Source organism: Marmota marmota, unplaced genomic scaffold, assembly GCF_001458135.2.
Source record: "Marmota marmota marmota unplaced genomic scaffold, marMar, whole genome shotgun sequence".
Taxonomy (NCBI): Eukaryota; Metazoa; Chordata; class Mammalia; order Rodentia; family Sciuridae; genus Marmota; species Marmota marmota.
Window position 1 is genome coordinate 5028011 of NW_026000026.1, and position 14364 is coordinate 5042374.

General features: G+C 53.6%; 1 protein-coding gene and 1 long non-coding RNA gene across 4 annotated transcripts in view; both read right to left on the reverse strand.

Moving 5' to 3' along the window:
* The window catches only part of Slc13a3 (solute carrier family 13 member 3), a 63631-nt gene that overhangs the window by 13061 nt on the left and 36206 nt on the right, over positions 1–14364 (reverse strand). Inside the window, exons 5-9 of one of the 3 annotated variants that reach the window (XM_015479151.2) lie at positions 12936–13118; positions 9094–9219; positions 6352–6447; positions 5443–5547; positions 2988–3085 (exon numbers count right to left, since the gene is read on the reverse strand). In XM_015479151.2, the coding sequence (XP_015334637.1) occupies positions 2988–3085; positions 5443–5547; positions 6352–6447; positions 9094–9219; positions 12936–13118 (608 nt within the window). The remainder of the gene's footprint in view (positions 1–2987; positions 3086–5442; positions 5548–6351; positions 6448–9093; positions 9220–12935; positions 13119–14364) is intronic. The other 2 variants (XM_048810792.1, XM_048810791.1) reach the window with 2 other exon arrangements.
* LOC125618946 lies at positions 634–2971 on the reverse strand. Its single transcript, XR_007350331.1, has 2 exons — positions 1689–2971; positions 634–1428 (listed from the first exon to the last, which is right to left on the reverse strand). It is a non-coding gene; the product is annotated as an uncharacterized LOC125618946 (long non-coding RNA).

Here is a 14364-nt window from a genome sequence, read left to right on the forward strand (position 1 = left end):
AAGGGAGCAGGGGGCAGCCGCTCCCAAGTCCCCATTGACATTCCTGCCGCTCTCGGCTTCCCCAGGTTCAGCCGGCCTCCAGGGTTTTGTGGTCAGAAAATAAAAACAATAAGAACTGCTTTAGGGACCCTCCCCAGGGAGAGCCTGCAGACTCTTGGACCAACCAACATGCAATTAAGCCAGACTTGGAAGAGGAGGTGGCAGGAGGCCCAGCCTCTACCGGGGGTGATACAACCCTATTTCATTAGAGGGAGAGGGGCCTGAGAGAGTAAGCGACCACCCTGGGTGGCAGGTAGAGCAGGACAGGGAGGGGAAGGCCCCGGCCACCTGGTAGGCACCACTGGCAGGAACTTTGCCCTCTTTACGATTGTCCTGCCCAACCACGCCCTGCCACTGTTTCCTATTAGCCCGCTTCTGGCCAGGTGGGCTCCACTTCTGGCTCAAACTCCGCCTGGCTGGCGTCTAGAGCAGCGTAAGCACAGGCAGCAAGCACAGGTTTGGATTAGGTTTGACCCTCGCTCTGCTGTTCACCAGCTGTGTGACCTGGGCTGGTGACTCAACCTCTCTGAGCCTCAACCTCCTCATCTGCAAGGCAGGGTGATAGCACCTCCCTCAGAGACTTTGGCACTGAGATGAAATGTGCCCACGTGGGCAAAGGGCCGAGCCGGGCCCATGGCCCACAGCAGGCCCTGGTTCTTTAATTGACAAATTCACCCCGAGGGCCTGCCATGTGCCACACACTGCTCTGGACACCTGGGAATCAGAAGGGCCAGCAAGGAGACATCCCCCCCGTTGGCTGGCCGGAAAGGGGAGGAGGAGAGTGGACGGCTGGAAGACGGCCAGTGGGTGTGAAGAGAAAACCCAAGTTGCTTGGTTTCCACATCCTGCTTGAGCTCGTCGGGTGACTTTGATCAAGTCACTTTCTCGCCATGGACACTGACCATTAGACCACTCTCTAAGGCACCGTCCAAGTTCTGAGGGCTAAGACACAAAGCGTCACCTCGGCCAGTCTGCACAGAACACCAGTGGCCAGAGGACAGTGGTGCTCAGAGTCCCTGCCCACCAGGGACTCAATGCTGGGAACTGCAGCCAGGGCCTCGGCTAAGGTGGACAGTGACACTGCCTGGACCAAGCTCCACTCACGGTGTCCTAGTGCGACTGCCACTGGCCCGCGTGGCGTTGGCTTTGTCATTTGAATTGGTGACCAACATTTCAAATCAGGGAGATTTCATACAAGCCCAGAGTCTTTGCTTCTCTTGAAAAAATCGGACCAAACCAGTCCTGGCTCCCTGCGTGCCGGCCGTGGGCAGGAACCGCGGGCGTCTGCCCCAGCACATGGGTCTGCACAGCCTGCTCCCCAGGATGCCAAGGCCCCTGTCCTTTGTCCTCCTCTCTGCGGCCATTTCCTCCAGGGGCAGACGCTGCTCTCTGTACCAGGATGTGACAGGAGAGATGGATGAGGAGGCCACGTGCTTCGGGCACGGACTGGGAGCCAGCAACCCTGATCCCGAGACCACTGAGAGGACATGCAGCCCCCAGGGGCCCTCCTCCCTGTAGGAGGCCCCAGAGCCCAGGAGCCGGGTGGAGAGCGCCCAGAACAGGGCAGCAGCCGGCACCGGCCGCCTCCGTCATCACCCCCTGCAGCCCAGCCAGAGGAAGCTCTGGGCATTCGGGAGAGGCCACCTGACCTGGGGCAGTCGTCACAGGAGGCCCAGAACCCGTGATGCCGTGAGGTGGCCTCTGGGGGAAGATCCGCCCAAGTGAGAAGGAGCCGGAGCAGCCGGATTCTGAGCCGCCAAGGGAGGGGGCCGACTGGGAGAAGAGTCCTGCCACGCAGGGGCCCACGGAGGGCCGTGGGCGGGTCCTGCAGGGAGCTGGAGCGGGGCCAGAGACCCAGCAGAAGCAGATGTCCCAGGGTGGCCCTAGCAGAGGCCCCGGCAGGGCCGGGGGGGCGGCAGCGCTGGGGGCGAAGCCGGAGCCAGGGGGAAGCAGCCCCCAAGAGGCAGCAGGACCTCGGAAGATGCCCAGCCACGAAGCTCAGAGACGAGGCGTGAGCAGAGCAGGGGCCGTCAGGCAGGAGCGCCGCCAGGGGCAGAGAAGAGCCGAGCCCCGCTCAGCAGGGAGCCCACGGCCAGGCCCCTGGGGCCAGCCAGGCCACAGCTGCGTGGGACCCTGGGGACACCTGGCTTTCTGTGCAGTCTCCACTCAAGCTGGGACTGGCCTGCGCGAAAGTCTTTCTTCCCCAGCAACAGGAAGTAGTTAGATCCTGACCCCTGACCCCTGACCCCTGACTCCTGGTCCAGAGCCCATGCCCTGCCTGGGACAGACACGGGGCTAGTCACAGGTGGCAAGTGCTGGTGCCGCCTTCTGGCAGCCATCTGCTGGACACCCAGTGGGGTCACAAACTGGCACTTAGCCCTCCAGCCTTCGGACTCCCGCTGAGGGGCCTGCTGGAAATTTGGATTTTAATTGAGTTTTGCCTCCGACTCACTGCGCCCAGCTTGGCTCTGTCCTGCCTGGCTCTTAGGCCACCAGCTGCGCCTCCTGCCTTGGCTGAGGGGTCAGCCACTGTTCAGGAAGGATGTCTGGCTGAGGGCCAGGGGCAACATCAGGCCTTGGGGTCGCACTTACATAACTGAAGGGAAAATGAGTCTCCCCGGCTTCCCAGCTCTCCTGCGGAAAGGCAGCCTTGACTGTGGACATGGGACGTTGGATTTCTTATAATGTCATGTCAGGAAATATTCTTCTTTTGATTTTTTTCAATTATAGGAAAACCATTCCTGGCTCATGGGTTGTACAGCAACGGCCAGTTGCTGGGCCTGGCCCAGAACTACATCTTGGATGCCACCTCAGGCAGTCCCAAGTCCCCAGATGTCCCTCACACTGCGAGGGGGACACGCAGGACCACGTGGTCAGTACAGTGCTGCTCCAGGTCACTGAGGCCACACCCCAGGCCACAGTCCGAGGCCCAGCCTTGCCCACCTTACCTTTGAGGTCAAACCACCACTTGAGGGAGGGCCTCTGGGACGGGAAGAAGAACAAGATGATGACAACGGCCACGCTGGTGACAGCATCAGACACAAACCTACAATGAGAAGCCCACAGCATGTGACCCTGGGCTTCTCAGCAGGCCGTGGCTGGGAGGCTCGCCAGTGAGGGTCTGGGGATGGGAGTCGGCGTGCTGTGAAGGGGGCATTGTTGGGGACAGGGCCCCTGGATGCTGAGCGCAGTGTGGGGCCACCCCCAGGGAGGCAAAGGCCTTTCTCCCTAGCCCCTGGGCATTTAGACGTTGCTTGTGCCAAACAAACGCTAATCCTCCCGATTTAAGGACCATAGCAGGAGGGACCCGGCCAGAGAGGGGAGACTCTGAGAGCTACAAAAGACGGGGGTCCATGGGGCTCCCAGGGCTCTATCACACATTGAGCTCCCCACATGGATGTACCCCACCTCCGCAGGAGAGCAGGGAAGCTGGGTGAGGTGGGGTACATCCATGTGGGGAGCTCAAGTGTGTGATAGAGCCACCTCTTAATGCCACCTCTTAAGCACCCACAGAGGGCCTCTGGGGGAGCTGGGCAGATGTGGGGCCCTCAGGGCAGGCCTGTGTGCCAGAGGAGGAGGAGGGCCGTCAGGGAGCAGAAAGGGCTCGCTCAGGTCAGACCCTGGCTGTGGCCGAGAGGAGCCTGAACTCGGGGTTGCCTGGCCCCAGATTCCTTGAGGCCCAGAGCCTGTTCCTGACAGGAGCTGTTGGGCAGGAGAATGCACATAGCTGAGGGTTGGACAGGAGAATGCACATAGCTGAGGGTTGGAGGGGGCCAGAGAAATACAGATAAAAACAGTAACAAGATACCACTTATCTACTAATAAATTGTCAAAACCTAAAAGGGGGATGAACCTGGTGAGGGGGCGGGGGGGGGAGGACACACGGGCTTAACCTTCTAGAAGGCAGCGGAAAACAAGCCGCAGATTGTACCTGCGAACGCTCCTTGATCTCTTCTGCTCCTAGGAGTTCACCCTCAGGAATAATTTATAAGACTCACACACAGATTATGAACAGGGGTGTTCATTATCGGTAGGACAACGGGGAGGAGTTTTGATAGGGACATGCTTAAATAAAGCGTGTTTCATCCACATTACAAAATAATCTGTGTCTGTTTAAAAAGAGATAAAAGATAGCATCAATCTTTATCGACATAGAAATAGAACCAAGATTTTGTAAATTACAGAAAAAAGGAAGGGCTCATTTGTGATATTGGACATAGCTCAATAAGGAACGCGTTAAATAAAATAAGATCCTCCCAGACACAGAATGCTTTGAAGTGCCTAAAAAGAATGAAGTGAATCAGAAATCGCAAGTTGCTCAGGATCAAATTTTCCTGTGTGCATGTATGTGTACTTTGATATGTGTCTATGTATCCGGAATGTCACACACCAAACTTGTTCATTGTGATTGTCCTCGGGAGTTGGGTTGAGGGTGGTTGAAGGGCAACTAACTCTTTCATTTTAAATTTGGTCTTGTTTGAATTTTTGTGAGTATGCATAATTTTTCTAATTAAAAAAGAGAAAAACGGATGACAATCTGTTTACTGAGATTACACTTCTATTTGGAGTTCTTTCTAGCTAATTGTCAGGAGTTTTATTGAAGTGTAATGAACTTGTAATAGAACGTATCTATGGTAATATACAACACAATGTATACAAAGTCTTGGGTACAATTCCAGGTTGGACATGTACCCAGTCCTGTAACCAGCCACTTGATCAAGAGGTAAAACAGATCTGGTCAGGCTTTATTGAAGGTTAGAAAAGATGTCTATCAGAACTGGGGATTGAGATTTGGAGTTATTTTTCACTTTCTCTGTATCGTTGAAATGCTTATAGCATCCATTATGCATCTGGAAAAAAATTAACAAAGTACCTGGAAAAGTATTCTGGAAAAATAAAAGAATAACAGTAGTCAATTCTCTTGACTCCATGAAGTTACATGTTTCTGCCTTAAAACAACCTTTAGTAGATCAAAGTTTTATCACCCAAGTCACAGTGAGGACTTGGCGGCTCTGAGGGGGAGGTGAACCCAGGGGTGCTTAACCACTAAGCCACATCCCCGCCCCTTTTATTTTTTAGAGACAAGGTCTCACTAAGTTGTTTAAGACCTTGCTAAGTTTCTGAGGCTGGCCTTGAACTTGTGATCCTCCTGCCTCAGCCTCCTAAATTGCTGGGATTAGAGGCATGCACCACCATGCCCAGCTAGGTGGCTATTTTTAAAAATATCTAAATATATACATGTTCTATCATCCAAGCCTAAACTCTTTTCAGAGGGTAATAATGACACAATTACACGGGACGACAGGTGTAAACTCGGACACGGGTGTCCTCGTCTGCAGCCTCTCCAGCTCCACATGGCCCACCCCACAATCCTCCCCGTTGGCCTCCATCCCAGAATCTCACCCGGCAGGGAAGAGGCTGGCCCAGCCAGGGATGAACTTTGGGTCCCGGGAGAAGAGGAGGATGGCGAACGTGCAGAACAGGATGAAAACGGCCTGTTCCGCGAACCTGTGGCACAGACAAGCACAAAGGTGAGCCTGGGTTCAGGTGACAGCAGCAGCGGCGGGGGACCCAGGCAGGTGTCCGTCTGAGAAAGCTGAAAAGACTCCCTCCCTCCCAGGAGGCCTCAGAGAGAGGGCAGGGTGACGAGGTGTGACTGCTCCGTCCCCGGCTCCGCCCTTGCCCAGGACCCTGCCTCAGCACCAGACCACCCCCTCCCAGTGGTTTCTGTGAATTTGCAAAAAAGAGAAAGAAAGGAGGAAACAGAGACCGAGGTTGAAGGCAGAGAGAAAAGGGAAAGACAGGGGAAGAGAGAGAGGAACGGTCACGGAGACAGAGGAGACAGGCACTCAGGAGGGGACAGCCACCGAGAGGAGCACACATGGGGAGGGACAGACGTGGAGAGGGGTGCAGGGCTGGGGAGGGAGACTCTCCAAATGCCAGAGGAAATGGCTCCCTGGTGTACCCACTTCACAGACCAGGCAGCAGGGCCCAGAGAGGGTTAGAACAATGCCCAGAGCCCCACAGGGAGCAGTGGCACAGCCAGTCTTGGACACAGACCGGTGAAGCCTAGATATTTTCACCCATGGGTAATGTGCATCAAACAAGAGCCTGAAAGCCACCGGAGGTGGTGTCAGACATGGTGCCTTGGGTGGGAAGGGGGCAGATCCCCACCCCAAGCACCCTGAGGGCTTTGTTGGTCAAGGGTCTACCCAGCCCCCATCCTCCGGGCTCCCAGGTCATTCCCTGGGACTCGGCCAGGGCCAGGCCAGGCAGTAGCCCGCTCTCTCCCACCCCAAGTTACCCACACACTTGATGGGACCCAGGTTCTGGAATTCTTCCCGAATCACAGCCCGCGCCTTCTCCTCTGCGTCCACTCTCAGCTTGGATTTCCTTTTTCTCCAGCCCCTGAAACAGAGAGGGCGGTAGGAGCGGCCACTCACTGAGTCCCACCTCTCGCCATCCCCCGCCCGCCTGGCCAAGCCACGTCACCTCTGTTCTCCATACTGGGAGGGCCTCTGCCTCCCCTTCCTACAGCTGTGCCCCCGGAGTCTGGCTGATCGTTTGAAAACATGACGCCCAGGCTGAAAACCTCTTGTGGGTCCAACGGACCCGTGAACACAGACAGATCAACGGAACAAAACAGGACGTCTGAATCAGACTCACTCAAGTGGGAGCTGAGCCAATGAGCAAGCTGGCCTCTCAGATCAGCGAGGACAAGTGGGCTATTCAGAGATGGGTGTTGGACGCGCAGACTGATGGGACAGACTGAGAGCCCAGGAAGGCACCCAAGCTCCATGGCCAACTGCATTTTGACAAAAGAGCCGAGACCTTGCAATGGGGATGGAGCAATCTGTTGATATATAGTGCTGGGGCCACTGTATATCCACGTGCAAAAGAATGAATTTGGGCCCCTACCTCACACCATACATAAAACTTAACTCAAAATGAACTGAAGGCCTAAATATCAGAGCTAAAACCATAAAATTCTTAGAAGAAAACAGGGGTACAATTTCATGGTCTTGGATTAAGCAAAAGTTTCGTAGGACACCAAAAGCACAGACAACCCAGATCCATGCACTAGATGTCATCAAGCCTTCTTTACCTTTAGAACATCCCTTGCTACCTCTGGCCCCAGGGCCTTTGTACTTGCCATCCTAGTTCCCTGGATTTGGCTTCCTCATTGGGGGCCTCCACGTCTAGCAAGCTCAACCGGGGCTGGCTGGGTCTCTGCCTTTCTCCTGGCTGCAACCTCAGCTCCTATCAGCTCCTATGTCAGGCACCTCTCAGGGGCCCAGGGGACGTTGCTAGGTGAAGATGGAGTTGGGGGGCTGGCCTGAACCACTCCTATGTGCACCCAGAACATCCCTCTCACTGGGCTCCCTCTACGGCATTTCCTCCCTCAGCCTCCTCTTGTACAGGTGCAGCAGGTGCTTTTACAACAGGGAGGTGAGACGAGGGGCCGCGGTTCAGCCTGCCCTTCCCTCATGCAGCCGTTACCTGGGCCCTTGCTAGTTCAATCTACAGCGAAGACATCGGAAACTCAGGAGGCCCAGAGTTGGGTAGGACGGCACCGAGCCACAGCTTGAACTCGGGCCCGCCGGAGTCCCTGGGCCTGCTTCCCTGGCCTGAGCTGGCCTTTGAGCCCTGAATTCCCGCCCTCAGGAGTCCTGGCAGGCATCTGAGTCAGCCCACACCACACCCAGCTTCTCTTGTTTAAAGCATTTGTACATCTCTGCTCCAGAGTTGCTCCTGCTGGTCCCACTTCACAGATGAGCCCATGAGGGCCTGGAGATGAGGGGAGGGACCTGGTCAGAGAAGGACAGTGGGCACGGCTGCCAGGCCCAGCTCAGAGCTGCTTCTCCTGCTCCCCAAGTTCTGGGCATCCGCACCTCCCTGAGCCAACATGCCGTCTCTGCACCCCACCAGGCTCCTGGTTAGTGAATATATTCCTCTTAATAGGCTCGCCGCTTAATTAAGGAAATGTATTTAAGCAGAAACATTCATCCACCCATAAAGGGAAGTAAGACTTCCTTCATAAATAAAGTAACCGTAAAAACAAATGCGGAAAGTAAATCACCATTATTGCCTCTTGGCTAGAAGCCAAGGCTGGCCTAAGTCTCTGGGCCTGGAACTCGCTCGCTCTTTGTTCCAAAACATGTTAGGGAAGTTTCTAGTCTTCCCTCGCACCCAGCTGGGGCCTTCTTCTCAACGAAAGCGGGTCGATTTGATGAGGGTGGGTAAAGGAGTATCTCCTCCGTGATGTGATTCAGTATTGATTAATACCAGTCCTCAAGCCGCCCAGAGTACACCCTGCAGCCGGCCCCACGGGGACCCTGCACCCTCCTTGTCTGGCCTGAGTGTCGACCTTATGAGAGAACAGGGCTATGAATGACGGTCGATGAGGGGACGGTACCGAGGGCCTGCACAGCCGGCTGCCGGCCCAGCCCGATCCCACACCCTGGGAGGCCAAGACAGGGGTGTCAGGGCTGGCGCTGCAGCACCTCCCGGAGCTCCGTGTTAGGAGAGCAGCAAGGTTTGTTGGCAAGTGATTAGATTCCAGGGTGAAATCCCGTCGGTGGACTGACCCACTTGATGGATTGGTCGTTTGCATGGACCACTGGGTGGGAGTTTAGGCAGGTAGGAAGGAGGTCACTGGGACACCGTCGTGGGCTCGGTCTTGTCCCTGGCTCTTCCCTGGGTCTCTCTGCTTCCTGGCTGCCATAGGGGGTTGGTGTCCCTCGGCTGCACCCTTCCACCGTGATGCTCTGCCTTACCTCAGGCCCAGAGCCATGGACAAAGGGGACCATGGGACCTCTGAAGCTGAAGCCAAACGAGTGTTTCCTCCCTGGAGCTGTTCTATCAGGGGTTTCCACCCAGCGACCCAAAGCTGGCTCACCAAGGAGCAGAGGACAGGGCTTGATGACAGCTGTCACGGGGGACACGGAGACGCCTACCCCGGGAGCCGGGGGCTGAGAGCGCCCAGGTCATGCGGGCTCCGAGCTCAGGTGTCTCTCGTCCCCGGGCGGCCACCAGGAGGATGAGGAGCAGTACCTCAGACTCAGGCCCCCGTACAGGAAGGAGATCCAGAGCCAGCCGGCCAGCAGGAACAGCAGCATGAGCGGCAGCGCGAAGATGAACCAGGAGCCGAAATTCACCACGTCGCACTGTGGAAAGAAGCTGAGGACAGCGGGGGCGGGGAGGGGACGGTGGTCAGGGTGCAGCGACCACAGGGGGCCCCGGGATCCTCCTTTTCTGTGGGGACGCTGGACTCTGACCTCATGGACGGAAGGGCACCTGGGGCCACAATGAAGCGGGACGGGGGCCACGGAGCACAGTGCTCGGCCACCGAGCTCCCCATCTCCAGGAGAGAGCAGGGCCCAGCAGGCCCAGCAGGCCCAGCCTGGCGTGCTCCGGAAGGTCACCGAGATGGTTTTAGTCAACCCACGCTCCGTGGGCTGCCACCTCGCCCTAGCTGGATGGCCTCCCTGAGCCCAGGCCTGCGCCCCCGCGGTGAGGTCCCTGGGGGGTCTTTCTCTGCTACACGGGCTCAACCTCCGACTGTGAGCACACCATCAAGGCTGAAAGGAAGGATCCAGGGCAACAGGCCGGGAGGGTGTGGGGGACGGGATTCCTGGTGCTTGGTCAGTGGAACAATGTTTCCTGGAGAAGAATTTGGTCAAGTGCATTGAACCAAAGGCTGAATGTTCTCTCTGGTAAGTGGATGCTGATCCATAATGTGGGGAGGGAGCACGGGAGACTGGAGGAAATTTGGACTGGGCAGAGGGGAGGCAGGGGTGAGGAGGGGGCATGGGTAGGTGAGAAGGCAGAATGAGGGGGGAACAGGACCCCAGGTTCATGTACGATTGCGTGAACGGTGTGACTCTGCAGTCACGCACAACCAGAGAAATGAGAAGTCGTGCTCCATTTGTGTACAATGAAACGAAATGCACTCTGCTGTCATGGATAACTAATTACAACAAATTAAAAACGATTTTTTAAAAAGTGCATTGAGTCTTAAAAAAATGTGTGTACCCTCTTATCCAGAAATTGTTACTAAAAATATGCATTAAGAAAACAGCAATCAAATGTAGTCAAGAATGTCTGTGCTAGACTGGAAAGGAAAACAAGTTGTAAAATGACAATACACATGTGCTCATAGGCCTTTTAAAATAAATAATAAATAAATAACCAAAATATAAAGTTACTTTATAATAAACACACAAATGAATAAAAATATTAATATACAATAGACTGGGACCCTGAGAGACTTTTATTTCATTCTTTTTCTTCATCTGTATTTTCTACCATGAATAAGAATGCCTCTATGAGTAGACAAAAGAAAAAGAAAGATATTGTTCTAAAATATTAACATATTAGCAGATATGTGGTCAGTCCTATAATTCATAATAACAAAATAAAAGTAAGATGAAAGCAATCTAAATTCTCATGATTAATAAAGTGTGACACTTAGCCGAAACAGGATAATTGATAGCTATTAAAAATTTATGTTTTCTATAAAATTTTAATGTGAAAATCAGGCTCCAAAATAGTACAGGGCTGGCGATGTAGCTCAGTGGTACAGAGCTTGCCTCGCAGGCCTGAGGCCCGGGTTCAATCCCCAGTACTGCCAAACACAAACACAAAGGCTAAGCTACACAGATAATGAGTATCTGAACACAAAAGAGCCCAAGGGAAGCCTTGTAGCAGTGGAATTGAAGGCATTGTATACTTTTAATTTTTTCTCAATTTTCTGTTTTATAATGTGCCTGTATTATTTGATAATCAAAATAAAACAGTAAAATGTGTTTAGAAGCAGGACCAAGGATCAGGCCGGGCAGCCACTTTCTTTTTAATGGGAGAGATTTTCTTTTACAGTTTCTCTCTCTCTCCACCATAAGTTCCAAGTTTGTGCATACAATTTGCATAGATGCAAACGTATTTGCATACAATTTGCATGTGATTTACTCAAAATCCTGTGTATTTGGCATTTTCATTTAACAGCCCCAGTGCTTCCTCCCTGATTTCTTTTCAAGTTGAGACACAATCCTGCTCACATCAGGGTAGGCAGGCGGCCTGGAAACTGGCTGACACGACTTCTCTTTCCCAGTACCCCCCCAGGCCCCAACTCAGACCCTGGTCCTGCACCCAGCGCCCACGGCTTCCTGTCCAGCCCTGGAGACAGGCTTCAGCAAGCCCAGGGCCAAACACCGGCCACCTGGCAGTGCACAACTAGGAAAGCGGAAGGCCACGCCAGACCCTCCCAGCCCTGGAGCAGGACCACCTGCTTTCTGGCTTGTCTGTTGTGGATCCACACCATGAGGCACAGGCCCGCCGCGCTGCAAGACTAGAGACCAAGAGACACCTGGGGTTTGCAGTGAAACTCAGCGGCTTTAAACCACGGGTACAAGGGGAGGCTCAGGTCCCATCCCACACCTCCTAAGTCAGAATCTCTGAGAGGGAGGCCCACACCTATTTCCTCACCTCCCTCTGTGATTCTGAGGCATGTGCAGCTGAGATCTTAAAATGAAAGGATTTGGGATCTGAGAGTATGGTGACAATTCATCTTACCCAGGAGTTCACTAAGGCCAAACGGGGAGGGGTACCGAAAACTTCTCATTAGAGTAAACTGGGGGGCATGCTCTGGTGGAGCGCTTGCAGAGCACGCCCTGGATCTATAACCAGCGCCACATAATGAACAAAAAGCAAAAAGAGAGAACTTTGATTCCTCACGAGATTGAGACCCACAGGGCCCCCTCTCCGGACCATCCTCACAGATGGTGACCGCTGAGCACCAGGCAGAGAGGCCGGCTAGCATTTGTGGCCACGCTGACCTCAACCACTGTTAGCTGCTGTTTGCCAAAAGCTTACGTTTGCAGTTATGCAAATCAACAATCACAGGATTCATCTCCACTGCAAAAGAACCTCCCAGAATCCTGGAACCTGAACTCCATAGACACAGAATCTTGAAATACTGAGCTTTTAAACTTCAAGAAACTAAAGGCTTGGGATAACAGGATGAGGTCGTGCAGTGAAGAGTCCTTCTCTTCTGTCCCCCCGCCCTGGCTGCCAGCAGCCCTGTCACTTGGGAACCTGTTCAGTGGGGGGAGCAGAGCCTGCTCCACAGCACACCCACCCCCCCCGCCAGCATGGTTGAAGGCTTCTCTCGGCTCTTCCCAGCCACAGAGCAAGCCCCAGCAGGGGTCTGTTTGTAAAGCACCGTGTCATCCTCTGCTGTCCCCCCCCACCACCCTTCCCATCCCTGTGGAGGAAGATCTGGTCCCTGGGTGCTGCTTAGAACCTCGTCTCCTCACACCTCCTTCGCCCGCCAGCCTCCCTCATCTTTCTTTTTCTGGGTGGGTCTTGCTGTCGCCTGGGCCAGCCTTGAACTCCTGGCCGGCCTCGTCTCCTCACACCTCCTCCTGCCTCAGCCTCCCGAGTAGCTGGGACAAGTGCTCCCCAGCGTCCTGGCTCTCCCTGCCTTCCTGTTCCCTGGGCTCTCCAGGAAAGTCCCACCTCAAAGCCTTTGCGCAGCCGATCCCGAGGTCTCAAATGCTCTTCTGACCTGTGTCCCCACAGCTCATGCCCTCACTTGTAGGTCTCTGCTAAATGTCACCTTGGCAGAGGGGACAGGTGTCCCTGACCAACCTGTTACAACAGGACACCTCTCCTGTCCTGCTTTATTTACTGTCACACATATAACATGTATCCCTCTGTCTCCCGTTACTGCCAGTCTCTCTGCCAAACAGGAGCTGCCACGGCAGAGCTTGGCTAGACCTCGAGCATCTCTGTGTCCCTAGAGCCTGGCCAAAGCAGTACACCTTCCCGGGATGCGGATGAGCGAGGGGATGCGGAGATTGAGATGGAAGCCCAGGCCAGGGGCACTTGCTTTTTACCTCTTGAGCTGGCCCAGCAGGATGAGGTTGGGGGCTGTGCCCGTGAGGGTGGCGGTGCCCCCGATGCTGGCCGAGTAGGGGATGGAGATGAGGAAGCCCTTCCAGATGTTCCTGCGATACTCCTCCTCCTTCTTGGAGTCAGCCGGCAGATCCAGCGGGGCCTCCACCTCGTCAGGGTGGCCTCTGTTTGAACACCCACAGAGAAGCCGCTCAGAACCCAGCCAGAGAAGCAGCTGTCGGGGTCGGGTCTGGGGGACTTTCTAGAGGCAAATTCAGCCCGGACATTGACCACCTTCGCTGCGGGAAGGTATCCTAAAGAAATGAGGCAGTGCCCCAGGTGTGGGTGCAGGAGCTCACTGAGGCATTGAATGTTATTTAAATCAAAAGCAAACTAAAAATCCACCAAAAGGGACCAGCCAAGCCAAGAGGCTCTCTTTCTGGATGGAGCAGCTATACGGATTTGGGGACAGGTGACTGAATGAATGTCCATTGACATAAGAGCTCACCATCACCCAGACTCAGCGAAAGGCAGGAGACAGTACAACTTAGGGTTTCTTTTAAAATATTCACGTTTTGTGAATAGGTGAGTGTTGAAAATGTAGAATAAAGTAGACAGAGTTGTTTTGGTCCCTTTCTAGAAGGAGGTGGGATTATGTATTGTTTTCCTCTTTGATTCTTTATTTGAATTTTCTGGGTTGTTTGTTCTTCTTGTACAGTGGAAGAGTTTCGAGAAGGAATGAAATGAAGAATTAATTATATCATTAAGAGATCATGATATTGGCATGAATTTATTAAAGTAAAAAGGTGTCTATTAAAGTAAAAAGGTGCCCACTACACTACATGGAAAGACTTGGAGGGTTACAAAACTGTGTGAATGACATTATAAATTTTTTATTTCTATTTATTTATTTATTTTCGGTACCGGGATTGAACCCAGGGGTGCTTAACCACTGAGCCACATCCCCAGCCCTTTATAATATTTTATTAGAGACAGGGTATCCCTGAATTGCTTAGGGCTTCGCTAAGTTGCTGAGGCTGGGTTTGAACTTGCGATCCTCCCACCTCAGCCTCCTGAGTCACTGGAATTACAGGTGTGGGCCACACGTGTTTTTTTGTTGTTGTTGTTTGTTTTCAAACATGCATTTACGTATAGAGAGAGATACCAAGAAATCATCCACGACGGTGTTCCCTTGACTCTTAATCTGTCTCTGGGAACGAGATGCTGGTCACACTTGTTTTGACCTATGCTCTCATAAAAGCATCTCTAAGTAGATAGACTAAGAACCCTCTGCTCTGTCTGTGGGGTGGTGGGTAGGCTCGTTAGCCTGACTGGTAATGACCTCTCAGTGTGTACCTATTGAAAGCCTCACATGGAACACCTTAAATCTAACACAGCTCCATTCATCAGTTATACCTCAATAAATCTGAA